Genomic DNA, 17,050 nt, shown 5'->3' with positions numbered 1-17,050 from the left:
ACTTCAGAGTGGGTTTGGTTGTGCTGGCTGGGAGTACATTGCAGTAGTCCAGTTTGGACAGGACAAGAGCCTGGGACTAGAACTTGTGTAGCATGCTCAGATAGAAAAGGTCTAATTTTACTAATGTTGTAGAGAATGAATCTACAAGGATGGCAGCGCTGGCAACATGCTCAGTGAAACTAAGCTGACCATCACTGACCAAACCCAGGTTTCTGGCTTATCTGAAAGGCGTATTGGTCAAAGAACCAAGTTGAATGAAAAGATTGTGATGAATCTTAGGGCCAGATTATATGACAAGCATCCAGAGTGCCATAGCAGAGGTAGGAAAAGCCATGTTTCTTGAATGATAGAACCCAGGAATGTCATGTCAAAGTCATAGAAAAGAGCAGTGGTCCAAGCAATGAGCCTTGAGGTACCCCGGTATTGAGACGTTGGGGTTCATAGACGTCACCTCTCCAGGATACCCTAAATGACCTCCCTGAGAGGTAAGAACTGAACCATAGTAGCGCTGTGCCAGAGACAACCATAGCCTTGAGGGTTGACAGGAGGATGTGGGGATTGACAATGTCAACAGTGGCAGATAGATCCAGAAGGGTCAGTACAGATTATTTCCCCTTGTCTTCGTTAGAGCTTCCATGACTTAGAGCAGCACAGTATCAGTGTAGTGACCGGTCTTGAAGCCTGGTTGGTGTCTAGGAGGTTATTTTGTGTGAAGAAGGAGGAGAGCTGGTCTAAAACCACACGCTAAAGAGTCTTGGCAATGAAGGCAAGGAGAGATGGGAGAGATAGTTTTCTAACATTGCAGGATTAATTATGGGATTCTTCAGCAGTGGTGTTATCCGGGCCTCTTTAAAAGCTGTGGGCAATGTACCAGTGGAAAGAGATGAATTGGTCATGTGGGTGAGAGCAGGGATAACCAATGGAGGAATGGCCTGAAGGAGATGGGTGGGTATGGGATCTAGCGGGCAGGTAGTCAGGTGGTTATAAACAAAGATTGTGGAAACATCTGGTTGGTGAATCCAGCAGGGGGTGCTCACCCTGTGGTCTGTGTGGGTCCAACACCCCAGTATAGTGATGGGGACACTATACTGTCAAAAAAAGCACCGTCCTTCGGATGAGACGTTAAACCGAGGTCCTGACTCTCTGTGGTCATAAAAATGCCCATTGGCTACTAATCATCCCTCATACTAATTGGCTATATCACTCTATCTCCTCTCCACTAATAAGCTGGTGTGTGGTGGGCGTTCTGGCGCAATATGGCTGCTGTCACATCATCCAGGTGGATGCTGCACATTGGTGGTGGTTGAGGAGATTCCCCAGTTCATATGTAAAGCGCTTTGAGTTCTGAGAAAAGCGCTATATAAATGTAAGGAATTATTATTATTATTATTATTATAAGGGATGGGACGATTACTGGTTTCACGATTATCCTTGATAAAATGCCCTGACGTTTAATATTTTCGTTTAAAATGTAATTAACATTATAACCGTGTTTGAGTACCGTGATTTTGAAAGCTTGCGGTACATCATGTCCATCCAGAATCAGTTTGACGCAGACACGCACATGCAACATAGTTTTTTGCAGAAGAAGGCATTTAAGTGATAATGTAATGTATTCATTCACAGTAAACTTATTACACAGATTTATTTATTTTTTACCACAGAAATAATTTCAGGGACATTTAATATTAAATTTAGTTTTTTAAAAGTAAAACTTGTTCAAATGTTTTCAGTGTGTGTATTAGGGCTGCACGATTAATCGAAAAAGAATCACGATCTCGATTCATACATATAGGCGATCTTCATTTTAAATGACGGCGATTCACTTGCATTTACAGTATTTCCCTGTATTCAGTTTCTGCGTTCAAGTGTTCACGTATTTACATTACAACAACCCAAGAATATCAGTCAAACTTGCTAACACACACTCATACAGGGTAAAACCAAACCCTATTCATTCACCAATCAGACCCGATCGTTTCTCTCCTCTCATTTGCGGCGTTCCGCTGTCACTCGCGTGACGTATAACAAGGCGGCAGACCTAAACACAGTCGTTTACTTGGTGGATCTGGAGCGGCAATTTTCACAAAAAAAGAGAGGATAAACGAGTGTCACTGTGGAAAATCCTGGTGGCGACGGAAAAAGTGAAGATGCAACAACATTGGTTTCGAAAAAAGGCAAGGAAATTATTTACCTCAGGCTCCGGACGTTTCTAAATCGGAAGGCTGCAACCTCAGGAGGTCGCATGCAGGCTGTATACGTCATCAAGCCTGGTTCATTTGAGTTAACGGAGCATTACATTCGCAAGTCATTAACATACTTCAACAATTTATTATTAACTAAAAATATTAGTCATCTTTATAACGTTAATTGTTAATATTCTGAAATTAGACAGTCTTTATGATGCGCAGTTTAGAAATGCGACCTCCAGAGAGGCTGCAGCCTTCAGATTGAGAAACAGCCTCTTAGCGTTCCCCATTAGAAAGGGTTTTTTGCACGAGGGGAACATTGTTACATTTCTGCGTTTCTCTCTGATGCCTCAAAATGTTGATCTTTTAGTCTTTTAAAGGTTTAACGTTAGTGTTTTTAAAGTTTTAAGGTTGGCCAGTTTGATAGTACAAAAAGCACAGGTGCAATTTAACAGCTAACAAATTTTAAATTATTCTAAATTTTAAGGGGTCTAAAATAAGAAAAAGAGACTTTTAAGAAACGTTATTATAACTGAAAGTCCTGTAGCACATTTTTTAGTTAAGTGCATAATAAATGTTTTTGTTAAAATAAAGATAATCGGGTGAGAGAATCGGGATCTCAATTCCCATGGAAAAAATAGGGATTCACATTTTAGCTTGAATCGTGCAGCCCTAGTGTGTATCATTTTTTTTTAACATTTCCATCTCATTTTAACAAACCATGATTAATATTGATAACCGTGATAACTTTGGTCACTATATCATGATGTGAAATTTTCATACTGTCCCATCCCTAGCCTCTATATTGAGTTGTCTAATCTCTGTCTTGGTCTCTAGTCTTAAAGGAACACGCCCACATTTTGGGAATTTAGCTTATTCACCGTATCCCCCAGAGTTAGATAAGTCCATACATACCTCTCTCATCTCCGTGCGTGCTGTAACTCTGTCTGACGCAGCCCCCGCTAGCTTAGCTTAGCACAAAGACTGGAAATGCATGGCTCCAGCTAGTATACTGCTCCCAATAAGTGACAAAATAACGCGATCATTTTCCTATTTATGTGTTGTGATTTGTATAGTCAAACCGTGTACAAATAACAAGGTGATATGAGACACAGCGATCTTTTAACAGTATACATATTGAGAACTATATTCTCTGAAGACGAAGCACTGCCGCATGGGCGGAGTGATCTGCTCGCAGCACACGAGAAGCCCCTGGTGAGGAGCAGAGAGTTCGGTCAGAGTTGTGCAAATCACTCCGCCCATGCGGCAGTGCTTCGTCTTCAGAGAATATAGTTCTCAGTATGTATTCTGTTAAAAGATCGCTGTGTCTCATATCACCTTGTTATTTGAGAATGATCGCGTTATTTTGTCACTTATTGGGAGCAGTATACTAGCTGGAGCCATGCATTTCCAGTCTTTGTGCTAAGCTAAGCTAGCGGGGGCTGCGTCAGACAGAGTTACAGCACGCACGGAGATGAGAGAGGTATGTATGGACTTATCTAACTCTGGGGGATACGGTGAATAAGCTAAATTCCCAAAATGTGGGCGTGTTCCTTTAACCTCAAAATCAATACCCTGGATTTGTTTAACTTTTTTTGGTAACACTTTAAAATAAGGTTCATTAGTTAACATTAGTTAATGTATTATGAACAAACCATGAGCAATACATTTGTAACAGTATTTATTAATCTTTTTTAATGTTAGTTAATAGAAATAAAGCTTTTAATTGTTTGTTCATGTTAGTTCACAGTGCATTAACTAACATTAGTAAGATTTTAATAAAGTATTAAGAATTGTTGAAATTGACATTAACAAGGTAAAAAAAAATGCTGTAAAAGACAAGTGCAGTTCATTATTAGTTCATGTTAACTAATGTAGTTAACTAATGAACTTTGTTATAAAGTGTTACCCTTTTTTCAAATAGGTATTAAGTAAAGAAGTAGGGCTACATAATGTGGTCCTTCAGTTTGACACCTGTGCTCTAACTTGTTATTACGGGCTTCTTTCGCATGTGGTGTGAAACAGTTGGATTTCGTTTTTATTTCAGGTTTAGAGTCACTCATCAGTGTTTCCCCTAGGTTTACAGCTTTGGGGAAGGGGTGATGGGGTAGGTTGGGTTTGTATATATACAGTGACATACATAGTCTTCTATTAAGGGCGCACTCACACTATCCAAACTAAACCACGCTCGGGCGCGTTTGACCCCCAAAGCCTGGTTTGTTTGACAAGTGTGATCGCTCTGTTCCGTGCCCGGGCGCGGATTGGTTAATCGCGCCGTGGCCGGGTTGCAGAGGTGGAGCGCGGTTCACTTGGGATCAGCGCGGAAGGCTGTGGTGTGAGCGCAATCGCGGCTGAGCGCGATTCAAAAGGTGAAGACATCAGTTGCGCGACCACTTACCTTCATCTGCCTCCGTAAAAACCTTTTGATGCAAGCAGCGGGGTTACGTGAATGTCCGAGCTGCACACGTGACAGATCAACTAAGCAATATGATGACATGTGAGAGGGCTGTCTGTAATCGCGCACCAAACGACTCCGAATAAAAAACACAGACTTGTCATTACGGTGGGATCCAGTGTTAAGAGAGCTTTACTTCCTGCTTTTTTCAAAACAATCGCATCTTAATGATGAAAGCACGCCCGGACTCGGATCGATAAAAAAGTACAGTGTGAGTGCGTGCACCTGGGGGAGTAGGGAGGGGTGACAATGGCGCTGGGGCATGGTTTGGTTTGGTTTGGATAATGTGAGTGCGCCCTAAGTTTTCTCAACGTGGGCGCCATTCTTACCTCGCTCTCACACACACACAAACACACACATCTCTACAATGTAAAATGATCCTGCGTGCGCGTTCTTGAAGCGTTCTTGAAGCTGCTCTGAGATTTTTAACTTGCGCAAAGACGAGTTTAAAGAGAAACGCGTGTTTTTTCGCGGCAATTGCGCCGCCCAATTCGCGTCATTCGCAAATTCAGAAATATAACTGCATACAATGTTACTGTTCACAGAGTTACTGCAAAACACGTGCGCGGCGCGGCCATATAGATAGGGAGGAGATAATGTGCGCGTGTGTATGGGAAAGTCATGATAAACTCGATCAGTCGATCGTCTTCTAACATATCCGTGACTGTTGAGGTTTACGCAAAAAAGAAAGTATCCGGAGAAACAGACTTTGAAAACATTGTCACCTTTTCAGTTATGTGAGAGAGAGGCGCGCGCTGCAAACAACATGACAGAGAGCGTGCGCAGTAAATTAAGCCGAACAGTAAAATATAAATGTGCACACTCCATTGGATAATTGTAAATGCGCAAACACATGCTGAAAAGACATGCCATTGTGGAAATAAGATAAATATCATATTACTTGAGGGTTATAGTTTGTTTAATAAAATAACAAATTGTTCTCTGGCGCTATAAAGAAAATCTAATCAAATTTACTTGACCTTCAAGGGGGGCGGGTCGAGCCGTTAGGAGGGCGGGGCGCCCCCCTTATATAATGGTAGGGGAAACACTGTCATATATTTCATATAACTTGATGCTTTGCACTTTGCAGTGAGTTTGGGTTTATCTTCATGTGTTGCAGGCTGATGGTCTGTGTGCTATAGACCTGTTGAGCTGTGCTGGTTTGGTCAATCATTTTGGCCGTAGTCGTTCAGTAGAAAAACTTGAGATCAGTCCAGTTCTTCTGCAGAAAGGAAACACCAAAATCGCACTCTACGGCATCGGTGAGTCTTTTTTTTAATGTTCAGGAATAGTTATCTAATGCTTTTCTGTAGTGGTCGACTGATATATTGCAGAGGCTGGTAAAAATATTTTTTTTTGGACTGCTAGATTCTTTGGTTTTGTCACGTTGGGGCATTAGCATTTTTAGTAAGATGAATACACCCGATCCTACTCGGCGCCCCACAGACCAGTTGGCGCACGACTCCAAAAGCACCGCTTGTTGTTCACGTTTCATTAAATGTATATGCTGTTCTTTTTGCATTTACACGGCGGGTATAACCAGCAGATGTCCTCAACACGCCACGTTTAAACTCTAAACATTGAATTTAATATCTTGTGTAATCTAATGTCTAACCTTTTGCCGTAGTTAGTGTAGTAGAAAAAAAATGACATAGTCAATTTGACAGCAACTGCATCAGCGCTGGATACCTGAGGTAATTTTATGTTATAGACCTCAGCAATAAGCTTCTCCACAGGGTCATCTTTCATTTCATATGTGCAAGTTCAAGTGGATTTCATCGGCTGTCAATGGTTTATCGTTATAGTTGGTGTGTGAACTGTATTCTTTTTAATATAAAACAATTTTTCATTTTTTTTATAGTTATCGTTATAATTACGGATTTAACGATACTTAGCAGTACAATATTTCACAATACGAACACATTTTGGTACAATGTGTATCGTAGTATGATGTGGATATTTATACTATATAATATTCTTTTAATTTTCGTTGATCGGTCAACACGTGACCTACTCTGCTCACGTTTGCTTCGCTGCAGTCACACAGACATCATTTGAATCATCTGCAGCTTGAACTAAAGGTCAGCAACATGACTTTGGAAGAAACAGAAATTGAAAAAGAAGATGCCCCGTCATCTCCGAAGTCTGGCAGCATTTTGGTTTTCCTGTCACTCGACGGGACGAGTTAAGTAAAAATTTTTAAACAAAACACAATGAGTTTGTAAACACTGACAAACACTGACAAATGGCTGGCATACACAATGTCAAACACTTCGAATATGATATGTCCTTTAAAACTGCATCACAACAACAAGCTCCTGGAAACCCTAGCGAAAAATAACAAAAGGCCAAACTCACGAATTGGTAAGGGTACTGGAGCCCAGGAGTCACACACTGGAACAAACATAGCCGAAGTTTTAAAAGCGGCTATACAAGAGTGGGGGCTTGAAAGGGCTGATTGTGGAATTGTTTTCACGCAATATGGATGTAGCAGTGAGAGAAGCCAGGTTGTCATCATATCAGGTGTTTCACGCACAAACTTGCTTCGGAAGCAGGATTAAATGTTTCCCGCATCAGTTGCTTGCTTGGTCGCATAAGAAAAGTCATGGCTTTCTATCCCCACTGTGCTACAGCAAAAGATTCTCGAGATCGCATCACACAAGCGGTGGAATAGCTCAATGGATATGCTGGAACACTATCTTGAGCAACGGAAGCTCTCTTGAGCACAGAAGTGCACAAAAATGCCCGTCAACTTGATATTCTCCACAGCGCCGACAACACTGATGCCGAAGAAATAGGAAAACTTCTTAAACCATTAAAACAGGCCACCACTGTTCTGTCTGATGAAAAGAACACCACCCTGTCACTCATTGTGCATTTTAAATCCATAATGAAGCAGAGCATGACACTGGACAAGAAATAATCCACAACTGTAGCTAACATGAAAGCAGCTATCCTGCAAAACCTGTCAAACGGATACATAGATGTACAAGATTATCTGATGGAGAGTACTGCACTAGACCCCAAATTTTGATACCTGCCCCAGCTACTTCCTGAACAACGCGAAGTGGTTTTCCACTGTTTGAGGAACAAATCAAACCAATTACAGTAGGTATGTCTACATTTACTTAATTTGCATGTTTGTGTAATTTGTGCTGCATGTGTGTGTGTGTGTTAAACTACACTACATTTCTTTAACACTTTGTTTTTTATTATTTTTTAAGGCTGTCACTCAGGAGCGAACTGCAGACGGAGAGCGAGGTGCTAGTGATGAAAATCCTTCTGATGCAGAAGATCAAAGAAACACCATGATTACGAGCCAGATCAACCACCTAGCAAAAAGTCTTTAAAATATTATTATTTTGTATGCTTACATGTATATGATTTAATTTTGTTCAATGTATTCGGGTGTGGTTGAAGACTTTAATTTTGGTAGACCATTCACTCCACATAACGGATATAATGGTGATCATGGTAATCAATAAGATCAATAAGGTCAATCAACTAACAATTAATGAATTGATCGATAATTTTCATCCCTATCTGCAAGTAACCTAAAAAAAAAACCCTAAAGCTGTTCATGTTAAACCTACATGACCTGAACAGAGCACCATTTATTAATTAGATTTTTTTTACTGCACTTTTACTACTATAAGAAGTTTTGTCTTAGGTTTCAGCTTATCTCTTGATCTTAATTGGTTATCTGTGCCTGAAGGGAATTAAGAAATATTGATCTCAGTTCCTTATTTCTAATCTCATGTTACATTTGTATGGTGGTAGCAGCACAGCTCAATGAATGGACAAGGCTAGTTTATGTTTGCATCTCGTGTGTGTGTTGTGTGTGTGTGTGTGTGTGTGTGTGTGTGTGTGTGTGTGTGTGTGTCTGTGAGGGAGAGAAAAAATGTGACTGTGTAATGTGACTGTTTTGTGAGAGTGTGTGTATTTGCGCGTGTGTGAGAGAGATAAAGAGAGCGAGTGAGTGTATGTGACTGTTATTTGAAGAAGTGAGAGAATGTGTGTATAATTAAATAATATGTGTATAATGTATAAAGGTGTAACCCTTGTTTCACACAACACAAATTGTATAAATTACTTTATTTTCTACACTTTCTATGTTATGTTACTGACTGGAGATCAATTAGATGTTTGTTTGTTTGTTTATTTTTGTCTAGTAAAGTTCACAGACAGCATTTAATAAGTGCAATCCACATCTTTACATATAATATGTTTATTACATGACTTTGAATTCTGTAAATACTGAGTGTGGTAAAGCCAGATTTGTTTTTATACTGTATGTCTGCACTTTAGATGAGTTATTAACTAGATTTGTTTCTTAAATCGTTTATCCCTAATAGTTAACTAAATAAACATGTGTCAAAAACAATAAAAATTATAGTCAGGCCTATTTTGTTTGTGTTTTTTGTGGTAAGGCATTTTGGCAGGGCAAGTAAAAATCAAAACCACTGGCCCGACCTGATACCATTTCTGCTAATCGATATTGGGTTGAAATCAGATGAAATAAAATTGAAACCATATGCATAAGAATTTAATCAAGTCGCCAAATTGAGTGCAATACCCAGCCCTACTGACAATCAAGCCATGGGATTAAAGGAAGTGCCTGCAGCCCTTAGAGAGGGGAATGTTGTAAGATCTATCTGGAGAAAGCTATGAAAATATTTCCGCTTCATTGAAGTTTCCCCAGAGCACAGTGACCTCCATAATTCTCAACTAGAAGACGATTGGCTCAACCAAGACTTTTTCAAGAGCTGATCAGCCTCTCTGAGGTGAACAGCCTTTGTAAGAGAGGTGACCAACAAACACAATGGTTACTCTTACTGGGCTCCAAAGATCATGTGAGGAGATGGGACAAAGTTCCAGAAGGACAACAATCACTGCAACCCTCTGCCAATCTGGCCTTTATGGCAGAGTGGATAGAAGGAAGCCTCTTTTCAGTGCAAATCACATAAAACCCTGGTTGGAGGTTGAACAAAAGCACCTGAAAGACTCACAGGCTGTGAGGAACAAGATTCTGTGGTCTGATGAAACCAGTATTGAACTGATTGGCCTCAGTTCTAAAGGTTGTGTCTTGAGGAAATGCTCATTGCCTGTCCCATCCCAACAGTAAAGCATGGTGGTGGCAGCATCATGCTGTGGGGTGTTTTTCAGAAGCAGGGACTAGGACAGTGGTTCTCAAACTTTTTCAGCGTGCTGCCCCCCTTGTGTACGCCGCATTCCTTCGCGCTCTCCCCCAAAGAAAATTTATGACAAAAAAACTGTTCTAAAACTCAACTTTTAATTAAACAAAACATATTAAATGATACAAAGTAGTGCTGTTGGTTAGTAGCATTATTTTTTAGGTTTAATTCCACAGAATTCATGATAAATTAATTTATTTTATAAAATGTCTTAAAACTGGTGCCCCCTGGCACCATCTCGCGGCCCCCAGTTTGAGAACCACTGGACTAGGAGACTGCTCAGGGTTAAGGAAAAGCTGAATGGAGCAGAGATATCCTCAGTGAAAACCTGTTCCATAGCACTTACGACCTCAGACTGGGCTGAAGGTTTACCTTCCAACATGACAATGACCCTGAGCACAAAGCCAAGACAACACGGAAGTGGCTTGAGGACAACCCTGTGAATGTCCCAATGTAACTCCATCGACTCTTTTGAATATGAACTCTATGTCTGGAGAGACCTGTAAAATAGCTGTCTGCTGAAGGACTCCATCCAACCTGCCCAAGCTTGAGAGCATTTACAAAGAAAATTGGGGGGCTCTGGGGGGTCCAAAAAGCAGTCAGTATCTGGTGTGACCAACACATCTTCTTCGCATAGAGTTGATCAGGTTGTTGATTGTGTCCTGTGGAATGTTGGTTCACTTCTCTTCAATGGCTGTTTGAAGTTGCTAGATATTGACAGAAACTGAAACACGATGTGGTATACGCTGAATCAGAGCATCCAAACAGGCTCAAAAGGTGAAAGGACCGATGAGTATGCTGGCCATGCAAGAACTGGGATGTTTTCAGCTTTCAGGAATTATGTACATATGCTTGCAACATGGGGTCATATTGTACACACACATTATCTTAAGGTGATGGTTATAGATGAATGACACAACAATGGGCCTCAGGATCTTGTCATGGTACCTCTGTTAAGGCAGTGTATCGCCAACAATGTGCCGATGCAATACGTATCACAATACAAAAGCATCACGATACAATATTATTTTGAATTACGTATTCAGAATTTAGTAACAGTATTATTATTATTATTACTATCTGTTTATTGTACATTGAATAAGCAGTGTTGTAACCGTTGTGTTTTTGCCATTCATTTATTAGCTTTTGGGGTAACTCAAAGAAATACTTAAAATCTCAGAGTTAGTTCTTAATATTTTGAACACAGCACTAATCTCTGTGCATTTAATATGCAGTTAATAAAAGGAACCTGTGTTTGTTGTCCATAACATACGCCTGCTCATACCATAACCCCATTGCCATCATGGGCCACTTGATCCACAACTTTGACATCAGCAAACCGTTCTCCCGCATGACACCATACACTAGGGTTCCTCAAATCTTACCCTGGAGGGCCGGAGCACTACAGAGTTTAGCTCCAACCCTAATCTAACTTACCCACCTGTGATTTTCTAGTGATCATTAAGACCTTGATTAGCTTGCTCAGGTTTGCAGCTAAAGGCTGTGTCCAAAAACTCTAAATTGCTGCCTTCTGCGGCAGCATTCCAAGGCAAGTAGGCATCAAGGCATGTCCGAATCCAATGTTAGGTTTACTTCCTGACTCCTGGGATCTTGTCCCACAATTCTATGCAGGTGTGTGCATGGGGAATGTGATTGGTCGAGCCTGGTTGAGTTCTAGAAAATAAAATGGCGGCCACGAAAGTGGCTGGAGCACAAATTTAATGTAAATAAATGTATATTTTCACTTGTTACACCTTTTAATTGAATTTCTAGTCAGAAATTAGTATTGTAGTTTTCAAATATGTGATTAGGTATCACAAAGACGCTATCTATTTATATTTCAAACACACTGCCTATGAAGTGTGTCTGAAAGCGTTTCTCTTAGCTGCCTTCATGCCTTCAAAGTCATTGCTTTATGAGGCAGTGAGGCAACAAGTTAGCTGCCTAAGTTTTCGGACGCAGCCAAACTATGCAGTGCTCCGGCCCTCCAGGGTAAGATTTGAGGAACCCTGCCATACACTTTCTCTGCCATCTGCACTGTACAGTGAAAACTGGGATTCATCCATGCAGAGAACAATACTTCCAAGTGCCAGACGCCATGACAAGCATTGACACGGCTTCCTTAAATAGACTTTGTGTTTAGCTAATTTACAGCCTAATTCACATTCACAGTAATTTAATTCAAATGTCACACCACATGGAAAATATTGCAATCGCTACTTCCGTTTCATAGCGATTTACTGTGCTTTCAGGTTCTATTCCAGATGAAAGGCTGTACCGGATGTTTGTAAATAATCAAGTGACCATGCTTAGGCCAAAAGAGGATGAAGACAGCTGGTTCAACTTATTTGTCATCCATCAAAACAGGTTATTTATTCAGATTTTATCCATATGCATTTGGCAAACACTTTTCCAAAGCGAGTGCATTCAAGCTGTTCCTTTTTACTAGTATGTGTGCTTCCTGGTATTTTATGACACTGATAACACACTACTTTACCAGTCTAGCTACCGGAACGCATATCTGTCAAAACTGAAAAACCATCAGTTCATTCTAGCATTACACAATGGTAAGGAAGCAAGATGGATTTTTTTCTGTTCAGGTGGTATAAAGCACTATGCATCCTCTTTAAACATCTTCTGAATACGTGTTTGCATTGATCTTGTGTATTTGCAGGAGTAAACATGGCGCGACTAACTACATCCCTGAGCAGTTTCTGGATGATTTCCTGGATCTGGTGGTGTGGGGTCATGAGCATGAGTGTAAGATCGCCCCAGTTCGTAATGAACAACAGCTCTTCTATGTCACGCAGCCCGGCAGCTCTGTGGTCACCTCGCTTTCGCCAGGAGAGGCGGTCAAAAAGTAAGTGTGAATGCTCCCATTTCTAAACACACACAGTTTGACAGATATTGTAAAATATTCATAAAATTGTATCTCTATTTTGTAATTTGTTTACATTTGAATCATGCTGTGTGATTGTGTTACTACTATTGCACTTTAATGCTGCTTTTGACACCTTATGACAATGGATTTACACTTCAAATTAGGTAGTCTGTCATGAATGACAGCTCATTGGATGAAAATTATGAAATTATTCCTTAATTATTACATAGCTCTTTGAAATTAGGGATGCACTCATGACCGACGGCCGATGATGCTTGCTATGCTGCTCAATGAATTACGGTGAAATGCCGCTACATCCAAAAGCCATAGGGTATTCTCATGCAGAAAGTCAATATGTGACACAGAAGAGGAACCATTACACACGCAGCTCCAGAATATAGCTTAAGCATATATTTATATTGCTGTTCTTTAAACCTTTTCAGGTATTTTAATAAAGAATGTTTAATGATTATGTTTGACGAGTGTTGCTTTTTCAAATGCATGTTACAAACGACTCAAACTAACAGTGATTTCAGATTGATAAGGCCGTAATACATGAAATAGCTGAGAATAACATCGGCTGTGCGAGTCAGAATAGTTACCGGCCAGGTATTATTAGTGTATATCGGCATTTATCGTAGCATCCCTAGTTGAAATGCTTGATTCAGATTGGCCACTCGCGACATTTGTAGGTTTGTTATTTCCAGATAACAACCACTCAAAACTAATAACACATGGTAATCTGGGTTCTGCAAATCATTTTGACAAGTACAGTTTAGTGTTACACAAAAATTGTATATAATTTTGTGTTTTAATAACATATATGACATTATATTTACAAATGGTTAAACCAAATAGTGTGTTTGTGACCATTGAACGTCTTGTCTTATCTTAAAACCGAAAATAAACGGGTTTTCCTTGCGGAAGGTCTGCATTTGTTAAAAATTAGCAAATATTTCAAATGTAATGTTCCTTACCTTATGAGGTAAATAGCAGTGTAATAAGCGTGATAATGTACAGGCAACCGGTTGTTATCATGAAATAAGCTCCTGCAGTGTGATAAAGGCCTGATCCACTGGCTGACAACTGTCTGTCTATAAATTACCCTTACAAAACAAAAAGAGAAAAAAAGTCTTTATTAAAATATGTTATAAATAATACATTGCAATCACATGTGTAACAAAAATGAAAAGAATCAAGGCATATGAATTAGAATTGAAAAATTATTTTGTGTTTTTAACCACATTTTCATCTGAATTACAAATTATTCCTGTCTCAATTAGACATCCACTATTTTTACTATTTATGTCTGTTTTTGTTTGAAAGCTAGTTTTGTGCACTTAGGCAATTATTAAAGCTGTAGATTAGGCATTTGGTAGATTAGGCACCACTACCCTTGTTGGAACTAAACTCTGGAGGATAGTGGCCCTCCAGGACCCAGGATTTCCCACCCCTGGTGTAGATAAAAAAAGGAAATCACAAAAAGTTTTGATGATTACAGAAAATTTCAGCCTGTTCATATATTACAGTACACCTTTGAAATATTTACAATAAAGGTACTTTGATGTGAAGTTTATCTGAAAGATTGCTGTAATTGAAATAAATTACAGATTTTTGTGATTCTGTGTTTTCTAAAGGCACATTGGATTATTGAGAGTAAAGGGAAAAAAAATGAATCTTCAGAAAATTCCTCTACAGACTGTGAGGCAGTTTTTCATTCAGGATGTCACACTGTCTGACTACCCTGACGTTTTTAGTCCAGAGCAACCCGACGTCACAGTCAAAGTCCAGGCCTTCTGCCAGGAAAAGGTACCCACAATATTATTACACGATAGCATAGCACACAGATAATGTGTCTTATTCATAGCAAAGTCATGTTTTTGAACACTTTAATGAGGGGGGTCTGTGACAGGGAATGAAATTATGAAAATCATGTCCAGCTATTGTGTGAACGATGTCAACTCACTAAACAGTTTGTTGGGTTATGTTTTACAATTTATTGTCACCATTTGTTGCCAAATTTTAAGCAGTCATACTCAACTCGCATTATTAAGGTCACATGCTGTACATTCTGCAGCTTTCATGTATTTCATAACATTACAAAAAGCTATTAAACAGCGTTGTGCCTTTCGAAAGGTTTGTTTCCTTTGTTTTCCTATATCTGAACATTTCTTAAAAACAACTTACTCCAACTCAACTTTGACTTTGTACATTTATTCAGAGCATTAACTAGATGAGAGGTACAGTGCACTGCACTGCCAAGTCCTCTACTTTTTTGCAGACTTCAAATTTGGCAGAAGGAGTAAAATCTTTGCGTGTGTAGGAGAGCTCCCTCACTACCTCCCACACCTCACGCGCTACCTCCCACACCTCACGTGCTACCTCCCACACCTCACGCGCTACCTCCCACACCTCACGCGCTACCTCCCACACCTCCTGCGCTACCTCCCACACCTCCTGCGCTACCTCCCACACCTCACGCGCTACCTCCCACACCTCACGCGCTACCTCCCACACCTCCTGCGCTACCTCCCACACCTCCTGCACTACCTCTCACACCTCACGCGCTACCTTCCACACCTCACGCTAGTGTTGTAGTCAAGACCACCTAAACCGAGACCAAGTCATGACCAAGACCAGGACAGGCCGAGACCGAGACAAGACCAAGACTTTTAAGGGTTGAGACCAAGTCAAGACCAAGACAGGCCGAGACCAAGTCAAGACCAAGACCAGTGCAAGTCACTGCATTAAAACACTTATGATAGAATGTGGAATATGCATATGATTAGGCACTTCTTGTCTGTGTGGGTGCATGCGTGTGTGTGTGTACCTGGTAATTATCACTTTGTGGATCAATTGTCCCCACAAAGATAGGAATAACAGTATTTTTGTGACCTTGTGGGGACATTTTGATGTCCCCATGAGGAAACAAGGTTATAAATCAAACAAAATGATGTTTCTTGAAAATGTGAAGTAGCAGGTTTCTGTGATGGTTGGGGTTAGGGAGGTAGGTAAGGGGAATAGAATATACAGTTTGTATAGTATATAATGCATTACGTCTATGGAATGTCCCCACAAAACATGGAAACCAGAATGTGTGTGTGTGTGGGTTAGGGTTAGGCAAATAAAGGTGAACAAACACTAAATAGCTGAAATAAACATAACCATTTATTCTGAACTATCTTTCCATGGCTTGCCATCCACTAAACACAATGCAGGTGTTTTTAGTAATAAAATTAGAAAAATTGTCATTGGGAGAAACTTAAACAATGCTTAAACAATGCCAACATCATATGCCAAACCTGAATAAACTGCATAAAATTAATGATAAAAAATAAATTTGTGATGTGCCATCAGTTGTGGTCTTGACCAGTCTTGAAATAAAATTCGGAGTCCTCTTTGTCTGAGACAAGACCAAGAAAAAATGTGGTCGATTCCAAGACGAGACCAAGACCTTTAAAAAGTGGTCTTGAGACCGGTCTCGAGAACTACAACACTACCTCACGCACTACCTCCCATTTTGTTTATTAGTTATTGGTATTTGGGCTGTAAATAGTCATTGGGATGCTTTTGGGCAAGTTTTGAATGTCCATTGGGCTGGTTAAAAAAAAAAGACCCCTGGGAGTTATAGAACAGTGAATGTGTATTTGAGAAAGAGTTCAGACAGGAATAACTGAACTTGTTGGTTGTAATGTATTTTTTGATTTATCAGGTTGAGGAGATGCTTGAGGAAGCTGAACGAGAGAGACTTGGAAATACCCTAACTCCTGAGAAACCTCTCATCAGGCTACGAGTGTGTATTGATTGCATACGCTCTCATTACAAAAATATCTTGTTTGCTGTTTTCTAGGTTCATGAAGCACTGGAAAATGCCCAAATGTCACTTAATTGTACTAGGAAATTGTATATTATTATGTTTATTAAGTAATGCAAGGAATATACATCAGTCACACCTATATTATGTTCTGCATATAAAAATTAGCACGTAAACGTTAAAAACGATAATTTAACTGTTTTATGTTCTTCTGTCTTTCATATGGCTCTCACTCTCAGGTGGATTATAGTGGGGGTTTTGAAGCGTTTAATACCATGCGCTTCAGTCAAAAGTTTGTGGATCGAGTGGCAAACCCAAAAGATATTCTGCATTTTGTTAGGCACAGAGAGCCCAAAGACAAAATTAAAGGCAAGTCACACACTTTATATAAGTATAAATTGCTGCAATAACTCACAGACAATATCCATTACGAGTATAACTTTTTTAGGGCTGCAAAAGGATTCATTACCACTAATCATATGCATAATAAGTTTATTTTACATCATATATACAGTA

General features: G+C 39.9%; 1 protein-coding gene across 1 annotated transcript in view; it reads left to right on the top strand.

Annotated features, from left to right (window-relative positions):
* The window catches only part of mre11a (MRE11 homolog A, double strand break repair nuclease), a 55,315-nt gene that overhangs the window by 15,735 nt on the left and 22,530 nt on the right, over positions 1-17,050 (top strand). The window contains exons 6-11 of the mRNA XM_073815637.1: positions 5,765-5,906; positions 12,092-12,206; positions 12,514-12,699; positions 14,358-14,529; positions 16,433-16,513; positions 16,774-16,903. Coding sequence (XP_073671738.1) covers positions 5,765-5,906; positions 12,092-12,206; positions 12,514-12,699; positions 14,358-14,529; positions 16,433-16,513; positions 16,774-16,903 — 826 coding nt within the window. The remainder of the gene's footprint in view (positions 1-5,764; positions 5,907-12,091; positions 12,207-12,513; positions 12,700-14,357; positions 14,530-16,432; positions 16,514-16,773; positions 16,904-17,050) is intronic.

This window comes from Paramisgurnus dabryanus, chromosome 8 (assembly GCF_030506205.2).
Source record: "Paramisgurnus dabryanus chromosome 8, PD_genome_1.1, whole genome shotgun sequence".
NCBI lineage: Eukaryota > Metazoa > Chordata > Actinopteri > Cypriniformes > Cobitidae > Paramisgurnus > Paramisgurnus dabryanus.
Note: the sequence above shows the minus strand (reverse complement) of the source record. Positions and strands in the feature narration are given on the sequence as shown.